This window comes from Engraulis encrasicolus, chromosome 11 (genome assembly GCF_034702125.1).
Source record: "Engraulis encrasicolus isolate BLACKSEA-1 chromosome 11, IST_EnEncr_1.0, whole genome shotgun sequence".
Lineage (NCBI taxonomy): Eukaryota > Metazoa > Chordata > Actinopteri > Clupeiformes > Engraulidae > Engraulis > Engraulis encrasicolus.
The window spans coordinates 13,337,185-13,349,357 of record NC_085867.1 but is presented as its reverse complement, the minus strand read 5'-3'; the positions used below and the strand labels follow the sequence as shown (position 1 = coordinate 13,349,357).

The 12,173-nt window shown below is 44.5% G+C and overlaps 2 protein-coding genes across 2 annotated transcripts in view; one reads left to right on the top strand and one right to left on the bottom strand.

Annotated features, from left to right (window-relative positions):
* setx (senataxin) overlaps positions 1-12,173 on the bottom strand; it is a 1,003,984-nt gene that overhangs the window by 98,267 nt on the left and 893,544 nt on the right. The window lies entirely within an intron of this gene.
* On the top strand, positions 6,501-9,258 carry zgc:55461 (beta-tubulin family protein). The gene is made up of 4 exons (XM_063209919.1): positions 6,501-6,646; positions 7,365-7,473; positions 7,653-7,763; positions 8,068-9,258. Exons 1-4 carry the CDS (start codon positions 6,590-6,592, stop codon positions 9,126-9,128), a joined length of 1,338 nt encoding a protein of 445 aa, XP_063065989.1. The 5' UTR covers positions 6,501-6,589; the 3' UTR covers positions 9,129-9,258.

Sequence of the window (12,173 nt, the reverse complement as noted above, 5' to 3'; positions counted from 1 at the left end):
ATATGTAAAGTGTTAAAAATAAGTGAAGGCTTGATTTTTTAGATTAGATGCCTTTCCCCAAGGGGAAATTTGAATGTGGGAAGTAACTATGGGTAGTCACTAAGAGCAAGAGGAAACATATGGGTCCTAGACAAGTGTGTTTTGGGAGAGGAATGGAAAGTAGGTTATGTGTGTGTGTGTGTGTGTGTGTGTGTGTGTGTGTGTGTGTGTGTGTGTGTGTGTGTGTGTGTGTGTGTGTGTGTGTGTGTGTGTGTGTGTGTGTGTGTGTGTGTGTGTGTGTGTGTGTGTGTGTGTGTGCCTATTGATATACACAGGCTCGGTTTAGGTATTAATATTATTATTATTATTATTAGTTATTATTATTAATAATTATTATTATTAATCACTATTAGAATTATTACTAAAATAGGAGCAATATACCCTCTAGGTACCGTGCACTGATTGCCCATTAAAATTGCCTCAGATCTCGTAAAGCTATCACGAATCAGACAGCCCATTGAAATGCATAGGCCGTGGATTCGATTAATATAGATTAATATTTGTGATCCTATACGAATTGTTGTTGCGTGTGTTTTATATAATTATTTCTCATTCAAGATTCAAGATTCAAGATTCAAGATTCAAGATTCAAGATTAGTTTATTACGTCTTATTATAGGTTTGAAGCCTATAAAGAGTAAAAATTGTTGTGTTTTTCTTGTGTCCTCAAAAAGATTTAAAAAATAAAAATAAAAAGATTTTAAAAAAAAAAGAGGGGGGGGGGGTGGAAAAAAGTGCAAAGAAAGTGCCTTGTTGTCTTCAGCATGAATTCAGTAATCTTATTGCTTGGTGGAAGAAACTACTTTGGAGTCTGGTAGTATGAGATTTCAGGCTTCTGTACCGTTTCCCAGATGGTAACATAGTAAACAGTTCATGGTTGGGGTGACTAGGATCAGCCAAGATTTTCTTTGCCTTCCTGATGCTCCTTCCCTCAAATAGTTCCAGTATGGAGGGTAAGTCACAGCCGCATATATTCTGAGCTGTACGCACAACCCTCTGAAGAGCTCTCCTGTTGGCTTGAGAGCAGTTCCCATACCATGCAGTAATGGTCCCCGTCAGAATGCTCTCAACGGTGCCTCTGTAAAATGACCTCAGGATCTTGGGTCTCATCCTAAACTTTCTCAGTCGTCTGAGGTGGTACAGACGTTGCTGGCTTTTTTTAACAATGCGTTGTGTGTGACTGTCCCAGGTGAGGTCCTCTGAGATGGTAACGCCAAGGAATTTAAAGTCTCTCACCCTCTCCACTGTCTCACCGTTGATGTTAATGGTTTCAAACTGGTGTTCTTTCCTCCTGAAGTCAACTATTAATTCTTTTGTCTTGGACACATTCAGAGACAAGTTGTTTCCTCTACACCACTCCATGAGGTATACTCTCATATATGGCACTGAATAAACATCTTGTTAGTAGATATAACATATAGGCTACAATTTTACAACGTAGATGCCAAATACTGTATGTCTCCTATCAGACCTATCCAAACATTCTCCTGTGTTTCTCCTACACTGTAAATGACTCTCTCTCAGAGGTTTTTCACTGACTATTGAACATTTCCCCTCCAAGTCCAAACAAAAAAAAGCAGCCTCAACGAGTTACCTTCAGTGGGGAAAATGTTTCATATGACGACGTCATTTGAGCCCTCAGGTGCCCAGTTGCCGCCTTTTTGTGTTCTGAGGAGGGAAAGAAGTCAAACTGTCCTGGCTGGTCTCTGATTGGGCTTTGCCAGGTGCTCTGCTCTGGGATTGGGTGTCAGCTCTCCTTTTGAAAAGCCATGGGCAGCAGTCAACAGTTGCTTTGTGCCCTGCTATACCAGCCCTCCAGCAGGCCAAGGTATGCCAGAGAGCTAGCTCGCATGACTGGTTATCTGCTTTCAGTAGCGCTGTGAAAACACTAGCATGGAAAAAATCCCTGGGCTTAGGTCTGGCCAGCATACAGGCAGACAGACGGGCACAGGCCCACATTGTTGTACATCCTAGTACTTCATAACAGCTGCTGCATGCTGAGGTAATGCCATGGATCCACATTGTTTCATTGTGTAAATATTAATTTCACTGTGCATGATATAAATAAAATTGCACTTCAACGTGGGTATGTGTAAAAGCTTTGATCAAATAGGTAGTAAGATGATAGCCGGAGCATGTGAAGTTTAAAAGCAGAAAGGACAGTCTAGGTATCCTGTGTGTACACATTTCAGGAGATAAGGAGTATTGGATACGGAGGCTTTTACTGAGGTGTGTCACTGCATTCAGTGAGACAAGTATATAGAGCAGGTGTGTGTGTGTGTCTTTAATCTCCCATTTATCTCTTTTCTATTAGCGTTGAGTTTCAGGTTTCCATGGTTAAGAGCGCTGCACTGCGCTGCGCTGCGTTGCGTTGCTAGCTTCTGTTTCCATAGAGCTGTTTGTGTTTGTCAGCCTGTGTGTGGGGAGGGAGGTCATGTTCCCGTCCCTCCGTCCGTCCGGGGGCTTTGCTCTCCCGGGGGATCTCTGACAACAGAGGGAAGGGAAGGGAAGGGAAGGGAAGGGAAGGGAAGGGAAGGGAAGGGAAGGGAAGGGAAGGGAAGGGAAGGGAAGGGAAGGCGAAATAGGGTCAGGCTTGGCAAACACAATGGCGCAGAACCAGACCAGACCAGGTCAGGCCCCCCAAGCCTGTGTCTCTGTGTGTGTGTGTGTGTGTGTGTGTGTGTGTGTGTGTGTGTGTGTGTGTGTGTGTGTGTGTGTGTGTGTGTGTGTGTGTGTGTGTGTGTGTGTGTGTGTGTGTGTGTGTGTGTGTGTGTGTGTGTGTGTGTGTGTGTGTGTGTGTGTGTGTGTGTGTGTGTGTGTGTGTGTGTGTGTGTGTGTGTGTGTGTGTGTGTGTGTGTGTGTCACTCCTCCTGACAGCACCAAACTCTGGAATGGGTGACGCAAACGAAATGCTAGCTTGTCCCATGGCAACACTGACAACTCAGCAATTTCAATGATTGTGTGAACACTACCAGGGGAGAAATCTTTTTTTTTTTATTTAAACTTGGAATGGCAATAATTTAACCTACGGTGATTTACCATATAGACAGTATGTTCTGTATTTTGTTCTGTCAGTGGAAATGTGTGGAATGTACAGTTCGTGCAATATCTACAAGCATTCAGTGGGTCTACATAATCCAGACTAGAACAATATAATGCTCCAACATTTGAGTTGGTCAAATCTGGGCGAAATGTATTAAAACTGTATTTCAGTTAGGCTACTGGCCCAGTTATTCAAAACCATGTAGGCTTGCAGTTAGTGCAGAGCAGGGATGAAATACTCAGGAATCAGTCAGAATATCAGTGATAGTATTGTCAAATCTAACGATGCACCCTCTACAGTAAATGCATATACACTGTTAAAGATTACCTGTAGGTATTACAGCTAATAGCTGGCAAAAAAGCTGCCAGTAACTATCTGTAAAAGGGTGGCTAATGACTGTATCGACAATTACTCCAAGTCACTGTAAACGGTAATTACTCCCAATTAATGTAAACAACACTTACTCCAAGTTACTTCTATAGAATAGTAGCCTATCAATATAGCATACAAAATCTACAGACTAATTCTGGCCCATGCCTGCAGGCCAATGTGTGGTTTAAACTGCCTTTGCACTCTTTTGTACTTGCATTGTTTTCCTGTAAGACAATACTTTCTATCACATCACCCTGACCTGTGCATGACACGTAATCGTACCTGCTCTAAAACATACAGTAGTCCTTTAAACAGATGACACCAGTTACACAGTAGGTTAGAAGAACTTCAAAAAATCTATTTAAAATGCAAATGGAATTGAAAATGTTAAGCGTACAGTACGTACACACCATCTGCATTGGCTACAAGCGCCCGTCGTGGAGGGTAGGTGGGTAAGGCAATCCAAGTCTGCATTATTCATGCGGCTACTCAGCACAAAACAGCTGTCGCGCGCCATCTCTGCCACTCAGGCCACTGGCCGAAATGCTACTCACCCTAATGCAGCAGTGAGTGAGTCTAAAGCTGGAGCACTCAGCGGCAGCCTATGTGCCTGATACATGGCCTCATTTCCACTTGCAGCCAAAGTTGCACGCTAATATGATAGGCTCTGAATGATATGATACTCTCATTCATACACAATAAATTCTGCAGTGTTCTTTCAACACTTACAGAATGTGTGTGTGTGTGTGTGGAGGGGGGGGGGGGGGGGGGGGGGTTAGAGCGCAGGCCTTTAGATCATAGGGTTGCAGGTTCAATTCCCACCCTTACCAGTAGCTTCATCCATGGCTGAATTGTCCTTGAGCAAGGCACCTAACCCCACATTGCTGCAGGGACTGTAACCAATACCCTGCACCTGCATGTAAGTAGGCTACCTGTAAGTCACTTTGGAAAGTGTCAGCTAAGTGTGATGTAATGTAATAGGCCTAACACTATGAGTGCTACATGCCATTCTTTGTGTTAAACCGCAGCAAAATGTACTAGTACAAGGAGTTTTGCTGTAAGTAAGCAACTGGACTTATTCTTTCAGTTTAAAGATGTTAAAGTTTTCCCTCCAAGATGTTTTGCTGGTTCTGATGAATGTGGGGAACATTCAGAGTGTATGTCCTTCATCCTTCCAAAGGATATAAACTCAAAGTCTTGCTTACAGCTAATCTCCATGGACAAACATGTCCTGGATGAATGAGAATTTTCACAGACAGATACTCATCAATGCATATCATACGAGTATATGCATATATGCATACAATATACATATCAATGCAGCTGCATTGAAAAAGAGGACTGCTCTCAACTGAATTGTCAAGAAGATTTCCATTCCATTCCATTTCATTCCATTCTGTACATCCACCCTCTGCACAATGTAACAATGTGAACTACAATGTATCGGGGGATAGTTTGTTCTACATGTAATAAGTTGGATACAATGTATACATTAGAACTATTTATGGAAGACCTAACTATTTAAATAGCCTAGTTGTTTATTTTTATTTTTAGATATGCCTCTCTGGTTAATAACACACAAAAACATAGGCCTATTGCCTGTGTGTGCAAATAAGATCATACACATTACATGAAGATTATGTTAAAAAAAAATTAATCGATATTTCATTAAAAAGCACAAACATTTTTGTTGTTGTTGTTTTTTTAGTGTTTTAAATTCTGAAGGATAAGCAATGCATCACTATGGTAGGCCTAGGCGTTACTTTTCGGAAAGGAGACATGGGAGTTGACTGTTGGTGCACTGTTTAAACGTAAAGGAACCCTTTTGAAGATGGTTGCTGTGGTAGATCCCATTCGGGCTTCAAGTGGGTTCCTTTTCACTGTGTAATGTATAATGCATTCACTTCCACCCTGTGCAGCATTGGGGAAACCTGATCATTTTCAGTAGCACCATGGAGAATAAACAGGTAGGCTATAGGTATAGCCTAAGGAATTCAGACATTTACTGCCGGGGAGATATTGCCTACAGCAGTGGTTCTTAACCTTTTTTTCTCAGCTCCCCTCACCTGTTCCCATGACTAGCCATGCACCCCCAACCCAACGTGTATAAGGACTAAAAAAGGATTTTAGTGATGAATCACAATGATTTTTGCTTGAGATATTAATGAAAAGCTTAATGACTTTAAATGGGGACCAAAACATGTTTTAATTTGGTTTAGATTTGGCCTAATTATAATGTTCCCAAGCTGAATTTTGGTCACAACCTCAACACAAACAACATTCCGTGCACCCCCTGTAATGTCAGGCGCACCCCCTGGGGGTGCCCGCACCCCAGGTTAAGAACCACTGCCCTACAGTATAAGCAGCAGAAACCCATACATAGTGAAGCCATTACATGCAGAAATGCTCTCTTCAAAATGTTTAGATTCTATTTAGTTCTGTTGGAGAAGTGCAATCCTCTCCCTAGATAAGCCACTAGAGTAATGTTTAACCTTGTTCTAGGCGTCCAAGTGCAGTTCAGTATGATTTCTTTTATTCAATGGTCACTGAATTTGTTTGGACTATTTTATCTGATTAGAATGAGTTAGAACTCACTCAAATGTAGTTGAAACAATGGGCCTATACATGTAATAGACATATAATATAGGTCATATTTTGTAGGCTATCCTAAAAACAGCCTTGGAGAGAGTCACCCCAGTTACCAGTTTGCAATTGCAGTTGCCATGTACCTACTAACTGCACTATCTGTAATATATCTTTGAGCATGCCTTTACATGCCTTGTAGGTTAATAAAGTTGGCTCGAGTTGGCAACATAATCTGGTTACTAGAACACAAAAGTTACCAGGTTTGAGAATTTAGTGCTGTTGCCACCAGCAACTCACTCACTAACCGTTAACCACCAATCAAAACCTCGAGCGTCATTGTGGCAGACTGGTGTCCACCAATGGCACGGGCTTACCACTTGACGGACACATGTTTTGACCACTCATGCGTAAATGCATTGGTTGGTAAAGTTTATAAGCGGTAGTCATTCATTGTTTGAAATACACATCACGGTGGTTACCAGTGCGTATAGAAGCTGTGCTACTTGCGGCTTTTTATTTTTTAATTTTAAGTTATTTTGTTTGCCTGAAAATGAGGGAAATCGTGCACTTGCAAGCTGGCCAGTGTGGGAACCAGATTGGAGCAAAGGTTTGTGGTGTTGTCACTTTTCTAAACTCAACAGGTTGAGAGGCAAATTGCAAAGGGATGGTTCAAGTTAATGCCTTGGCGAAATGAGGTGCCAAAAAACGCACGGGCTATGAGGAGCGCAACGATGTATTAAGTAGAAGTAGAAATACTCTAATGTGCGTGGTTTTACATCATGGATAGCTTGATACATAGTTGCAAATGCATATGATACGTGTGTGGTAAATGCAGATGACTACTTCTAATGTCTCAGGAGAGGAGTTCTAATGTTTTTTCGTAGACTGTGCATTCCTATTGTTGAGAAACTTGCGCACTTTTGAATAATGGTAGAGTATACTAATTTGATATTGACCCTCGTCACTTCAGTTACACAAGTAGTTTGTAGTGAAAGCTCTCCATCTTAATTGCAAACTATTCCAGCGGTAGGACAGGCCACTCATTTTAAAGATGCCAGGCTCCATACATTTTAATAACTATACAAACATGGCCAAAATGATGATGCGCTGGCGTAGGCTTCGAAAACCCTTAACTTGGAAAGCGCACTTTGGCTGAACTACTACTTCGCAACAGGTAGCCCATCTAGAACTACCGATAAGTAGGCCTATCAAAGGCTAATTTGGCCTTAAGGCTCGCCACCTGCTGTCTGATCCCTTCAGTAGGGGTAATCATTTGACATGGCTTGCCCAGCTGAATGTGCGTTTCCCTGTCTCTTCATTTCCAGTTTTGGGAGGTGATCAGTGACGAGCACGGCATTGACCCCACTGGCACCTACCATGGCGACAGCGACCTTCAACTTGAAAGAATCAACGTCTATTACAATGAAGCCACAGGTGGGTATTGGGCAAATGGGAATTAGCCTATAAAAGGTTTAAGGTATTAGTTTTTATAATAACTGTAATAGAATAACTGTTTGTATAGCACAATTCATACAAGACATGCAGATCAATGTGCTTAACAGTCAGATTAACAGTAATGTTAAATGTGGTTTCCCCTTTCTGTCTCCTGTCAGGTGGCAAGTATGTCCCACGAGCAGTCTTGGTTGATCTTGAACCTGGAACGATGGACTCTGTCAGGTCTGGGCCATTCGGGCAGGTTTTCAGGCCAGACAACTTCGTCTTCGGTGAGGCGAATGGCTCTATGGCAATTAGCCTGTATTCAAGCCAGATTTATCTCCCTTTTTGTAGCATCTGTCTGTCCAACCTTGTGCTTGAACTTCCTCCTTTTGAACACAAAATAAGAGCCTATTTTAAAGCTCCACTAAATGGTACATAGAAGCATATTTGAGAAGAGAATTGTCATTAGGCTGTTCGCTTTAATCTTCTTTATTCTGATGTTGGGTGGTGGGGGTGGTAAGCTTTTGATGTAGACAGAGGGGTGTTTGCTAAAGACAACCACTGGTCTAACCTCTCTGTCGTCACATGTAGGTCAAAGTGGTGCCGGAAACAACTGGGCCAAAGGCCACTACACTGAGGGTGCCGAGCTTGTGGACTCCGTTCTGGACGTGGTGAGGAAGGAGGCGGAGAGCTGCGACTGCTTGCAGGGCTTCCAGCTCACCCACTCCCTCGGTGGCGGCACAGGCTCCGGCATGGGCACCCTGCTCATCAGCAAGATCCGCGAGGAGTACCCCGACCGCATCATGAACACTTTCAGCGTGGTGCCCTCGCCCAAAGTGTCCGACACGGTCGTGGAGCCCTACAACGCCACGCTATCCGTGCATCAGCTGGTGGAGAACACGGACGAGACCTACTGCATCGACAACGAGGCCCTGTATGACATTTGCTTCCGCACCCTTAAGCTCACCACGCCCACGTACGGGGACCTGAACCACCTGGTCTCGGCCACCATGAGCGGAGTCACCACCTGCCTCCGCTTCCCCGGCCAGCTCAACGCCGACCTCCGCAAGCTGGCCGTCAACATGGTGCCTTTCCCCCGCCTGCACTTCTTCATGCCCGGCTTTGCCCCCCTGACCAGCAGGGGGAGCCAGCAGTACCGCGCCCTCACCGTGCCCGAGCTGACCCAGCAGATGTTTGACGCCAAGAACATGATGGCCGCCTGCGACCCGCGCCACGGACGCTACCTGACCGTGGCCGCCGTGTTCCGCGGCCGCATGTCCATGAAGGAGGTGGACGAGCAGATGCTCAACGTGCAGAACAAGAACAACAGCTACTTTGTGGAATGGATCCCCAACAACGTCAAGACGGCAGTGTGCGACATCCCACCCAGGGGTCTCAAGATGGCCGCCACCTTCATCGGCAACAGCACAGCCATCCAGGAGCTGTTCAAGCGCATCTCCGAGCAGTTCACCGCCATGTTCCGGCGCAAGGCCTTCCTGCACTGGTACACTGGCGAAGGCATGGACGAGATGGAGTTCACAGAGGCCGAGAGCAACATGAACGACCTGGTGTCTGAGTACCAGCAGTACCAGGACGCCACAGCTGAGGAAGAGGGCGAGTTTGAGGAGGAGGGAGAGGAAGAGCTGGCGTAGAGGCTACACATGGTGCACACCAAACATTCAGCATTCACTTTTCTGTGTTGGTTTTGTCTTTCTTTTTTGTCTGCTCTAAATGTACGTATGTTGGACCAACTTATTTATAATAAAACACAATAAGACTCAATACAGATCCCCGTTTTTGATTCTTCATTTAGAAATTGTTTAGACTGTTGACCTTTCTCAGCTCAATTTAACCTTAGGCATGTTGCAACTGAATTGAATGAAAATGAATACAGAAATGTTACTGCTGAGGGGTATTAAAGCCTATTGCAGTGCTATTCTTCAGTGAACAAAACGGAAAATGCATCGAACTAGAGGTAGGCCTAGCTTTTAAGTCAGTGGCTGAGCTGTAAGAAATTAGAAAACTGCCTGCAACTGGCCTGTGGGCTGGTAGTTTATAGTGTAATAGACCTGGGCTATGGGTGGACATCCTGAGTCTCTGCTGCCCCCTTGTGTACATTGTGCAGTAAAACACCAAAAGCCATTACATTGATGGACGTGTAAAGATTTAATTTTCACAATCAATATAATGCTTGTTAAAAGCAAGTCAATCATGGTATTATTGAGGTCCAGTATGTGGTCGCACTGTTTGTAGGGTGTTTAACCAGTAAGCATAGACAACTCCCACGTTGTAGGACATATGATTTCCAATGTACAATGTTTTCAAGTACATAGCTGTGCTGCTGCATGCCAACCTTCATCTCTGGAGGTTGTAGACACATCTTCAGTCAGGTTAATTACAGCTATAAACTTAAAGATGAGTAATGACATGAAATGCAGCACTAATGCAAACAGCGGCGCATTAATTAAGAAAAGACATATGGCTCAATTTCATGGAAGCTTGGGGATGCTGTTGTGCAGCACTCGGTTGTGCTTTTCAGCGCACCAAACAATAATTGAATCAACTGCGTGTATAAGCTTTGTGCTCAGACATTACAAGCCCAGCCTGGAACGCTCTCATGTCAAGTCACAGTTGAACACGCCTAGTAATACCATGGGGTGAGGACAGTGTGGCCCCAGATAAAAGTCTCAACCAAAGTTGAAAAGGAAAAGGTTGACTGAGCTCTCTTGTTCTCCAACTTAGTAAACTCTCAACCAAAGTTGTTTTAGGCAATAGACCTATGTGCTGATATCTAGGCCTATGTTATAATACATGTCAATTATAAGATCACACAAATCTACCGCACTATGATCTCATATTTAGTGGATTTTGTTTTTAATACACAAAGTTTAATGGAAGCGGAACGCTTCAGTAAAAATCTTGAAGGTCTGGGGGAAAGAGTCAGAAACCAAAACCAGGGGCACTAAGGGCTTTCTTGTTGTTGTTGGGTTTTTTTGTTTACAAAAAAAGCTACATTCAATCTGATCAGTTATGACCAAAAAACACATCCCCACAGCTTCTAGTCTGCCTATCCCTGTACTGCATCATATGTGTGGAGACTTGCATCAGGAATTAAAGAGTCAAACATGTTTAAGGAAAGAAGAAGTTAATGTTGTGTGCTGCTTCGATCTAATCTTTCCTAAAAGGCTCCAGGCCCCTAGTCATACCACAGAGCACACGACTGGACAAACAATACCTACCAGTCTGATATGCATATTGCTGCCAAGTCTCAAACATATTCTTTCCTAATAAGAGCGAGTGGACCTGTAGGCCTGCTACTATGCGTGTCATCAATCAGCGTGAACGACTAAATCGGCGATGCTTTCGGTGATCCTGGAAGTTTAAATGCAGTTTTGAATGCACTGATGATAATTTCCACATTTTATGACTCATCTCACGTGATTGCACCTCTCTCTCCATATGGCTTGAAATTTAATTCACCAAATCTAATTCCGGTTTTTAACATGACATGCATGGGGCTCCAGGCGCCCATCTCTGCGAGTGATAAAGAAATCTGGTGACATATTGCAAGGTGCCGACGGAACATTCAAAGTGGATGATGGATTACTCCATAAGTGCCAGATCTGGTGTAGACAGACAGGCAGGGGATGGTGGGAGGAAGATGGCGGTTACTGTGCTGTGCAGGGCCGTTCCAAGGTATCTGGGAGGCCTAGGCAAAGAGGGACTTTGGGGGGCCTCTTCTTCTGTTCAGTTCAAACTATTGGGGAGGGGGTGCCTCCTCCAGAGAGGTGAAAGAAAAGTGAAAGCTCATTTGGGAAACTCCAACTCCCATTGTCATTGTGACACAGCACTCCACAGCACACAAGTGATCACTGCACACTGCACACAATGAAATTGCCTTTATGCCTCACCCGTGCAAGGGGGCAGCCCTCAGTGGCGCCCCAAGGGAGCAGTGCGGCGGGACGGTACCATATACCTCAGTCATGGAGGAGGATGGAGGAAGAGCACTGGTTATATACTCCCCCCACCAACCTGGCGGGTTGGAAGTCGAACCGGCAACCTTTGGACTACAAGTCTGCCCATGATTTCGATAGCAGTATCAATGCACTTTGCGATCATTGACTTCAGGGATGTGTTGCCTCAAAACAACTCACAAGGTTGTCATTACAGTCATTTTAAAGACAAGTACATAACCAGTCCTTCAGAGGCCCCCTTTTTGCTGGGGGCCCTTGGTAATTGCCTGGTTTGCTCGCCTGGCTGTGAGTGTTTGTGTGGGGTGGTGGGTGGTGGGGTAAGGCGGTTCTGGGTGCGAAGATATAGTCAGAGCTACAACCACAAAACCTCCATAAGCAGTCTCTCTCTCTCTTTCTCTTTCTCTCTCTCTCTCTCTCTCTCTCTCTCTCTCTTGCTCTCTCTCTCTCTCTCTTTCTCTCTCTCTCTCTCTCTCTCTCTCTCTCTCTCTCTCTCTCTCTCTCTCTGGACAGATGGGAGTCGTGTAGCTGCCTCGGCATGCTAGTACAGGAGACCCAGGAAGCTTATCTTCTGGAGAACAGAACAGCACAATACTGTCAGGAACACAACAGCCAACAGGAGAGGGCCACGGTTGGCAGACAAGACTCTCTCTCTCTCTCTCTCTCTCTCTCTCTCTCTCTCTCTCTCTCTCTCTCTCTCCCCTCTCTCTCCTCTCTCTCTCTCTC

Coding starts and splice junctions, on each gene's coding strand:
- zgc:55461 (XM_063209919.1), top strand. CDS start 6,590: ATGAGGGAAATCGTGCACTTGCAAGCTGGCCAGTGTGGGAACCAGATT. Junction 7,474..7,652: donor CTATTACAATGAAGCCACAG/GTGGGTATTGGG, acceptor GTCTCCTGTCAG/GTGGCAAGTATGTCCCACGA. Junction 7,764..8,067: donor GCCAGACAACTTCGTCTTCG/GTGAGGCGAATG, acceptor CGTCACATGTAG/GTCAAAGTGGTGCCGGAAAC.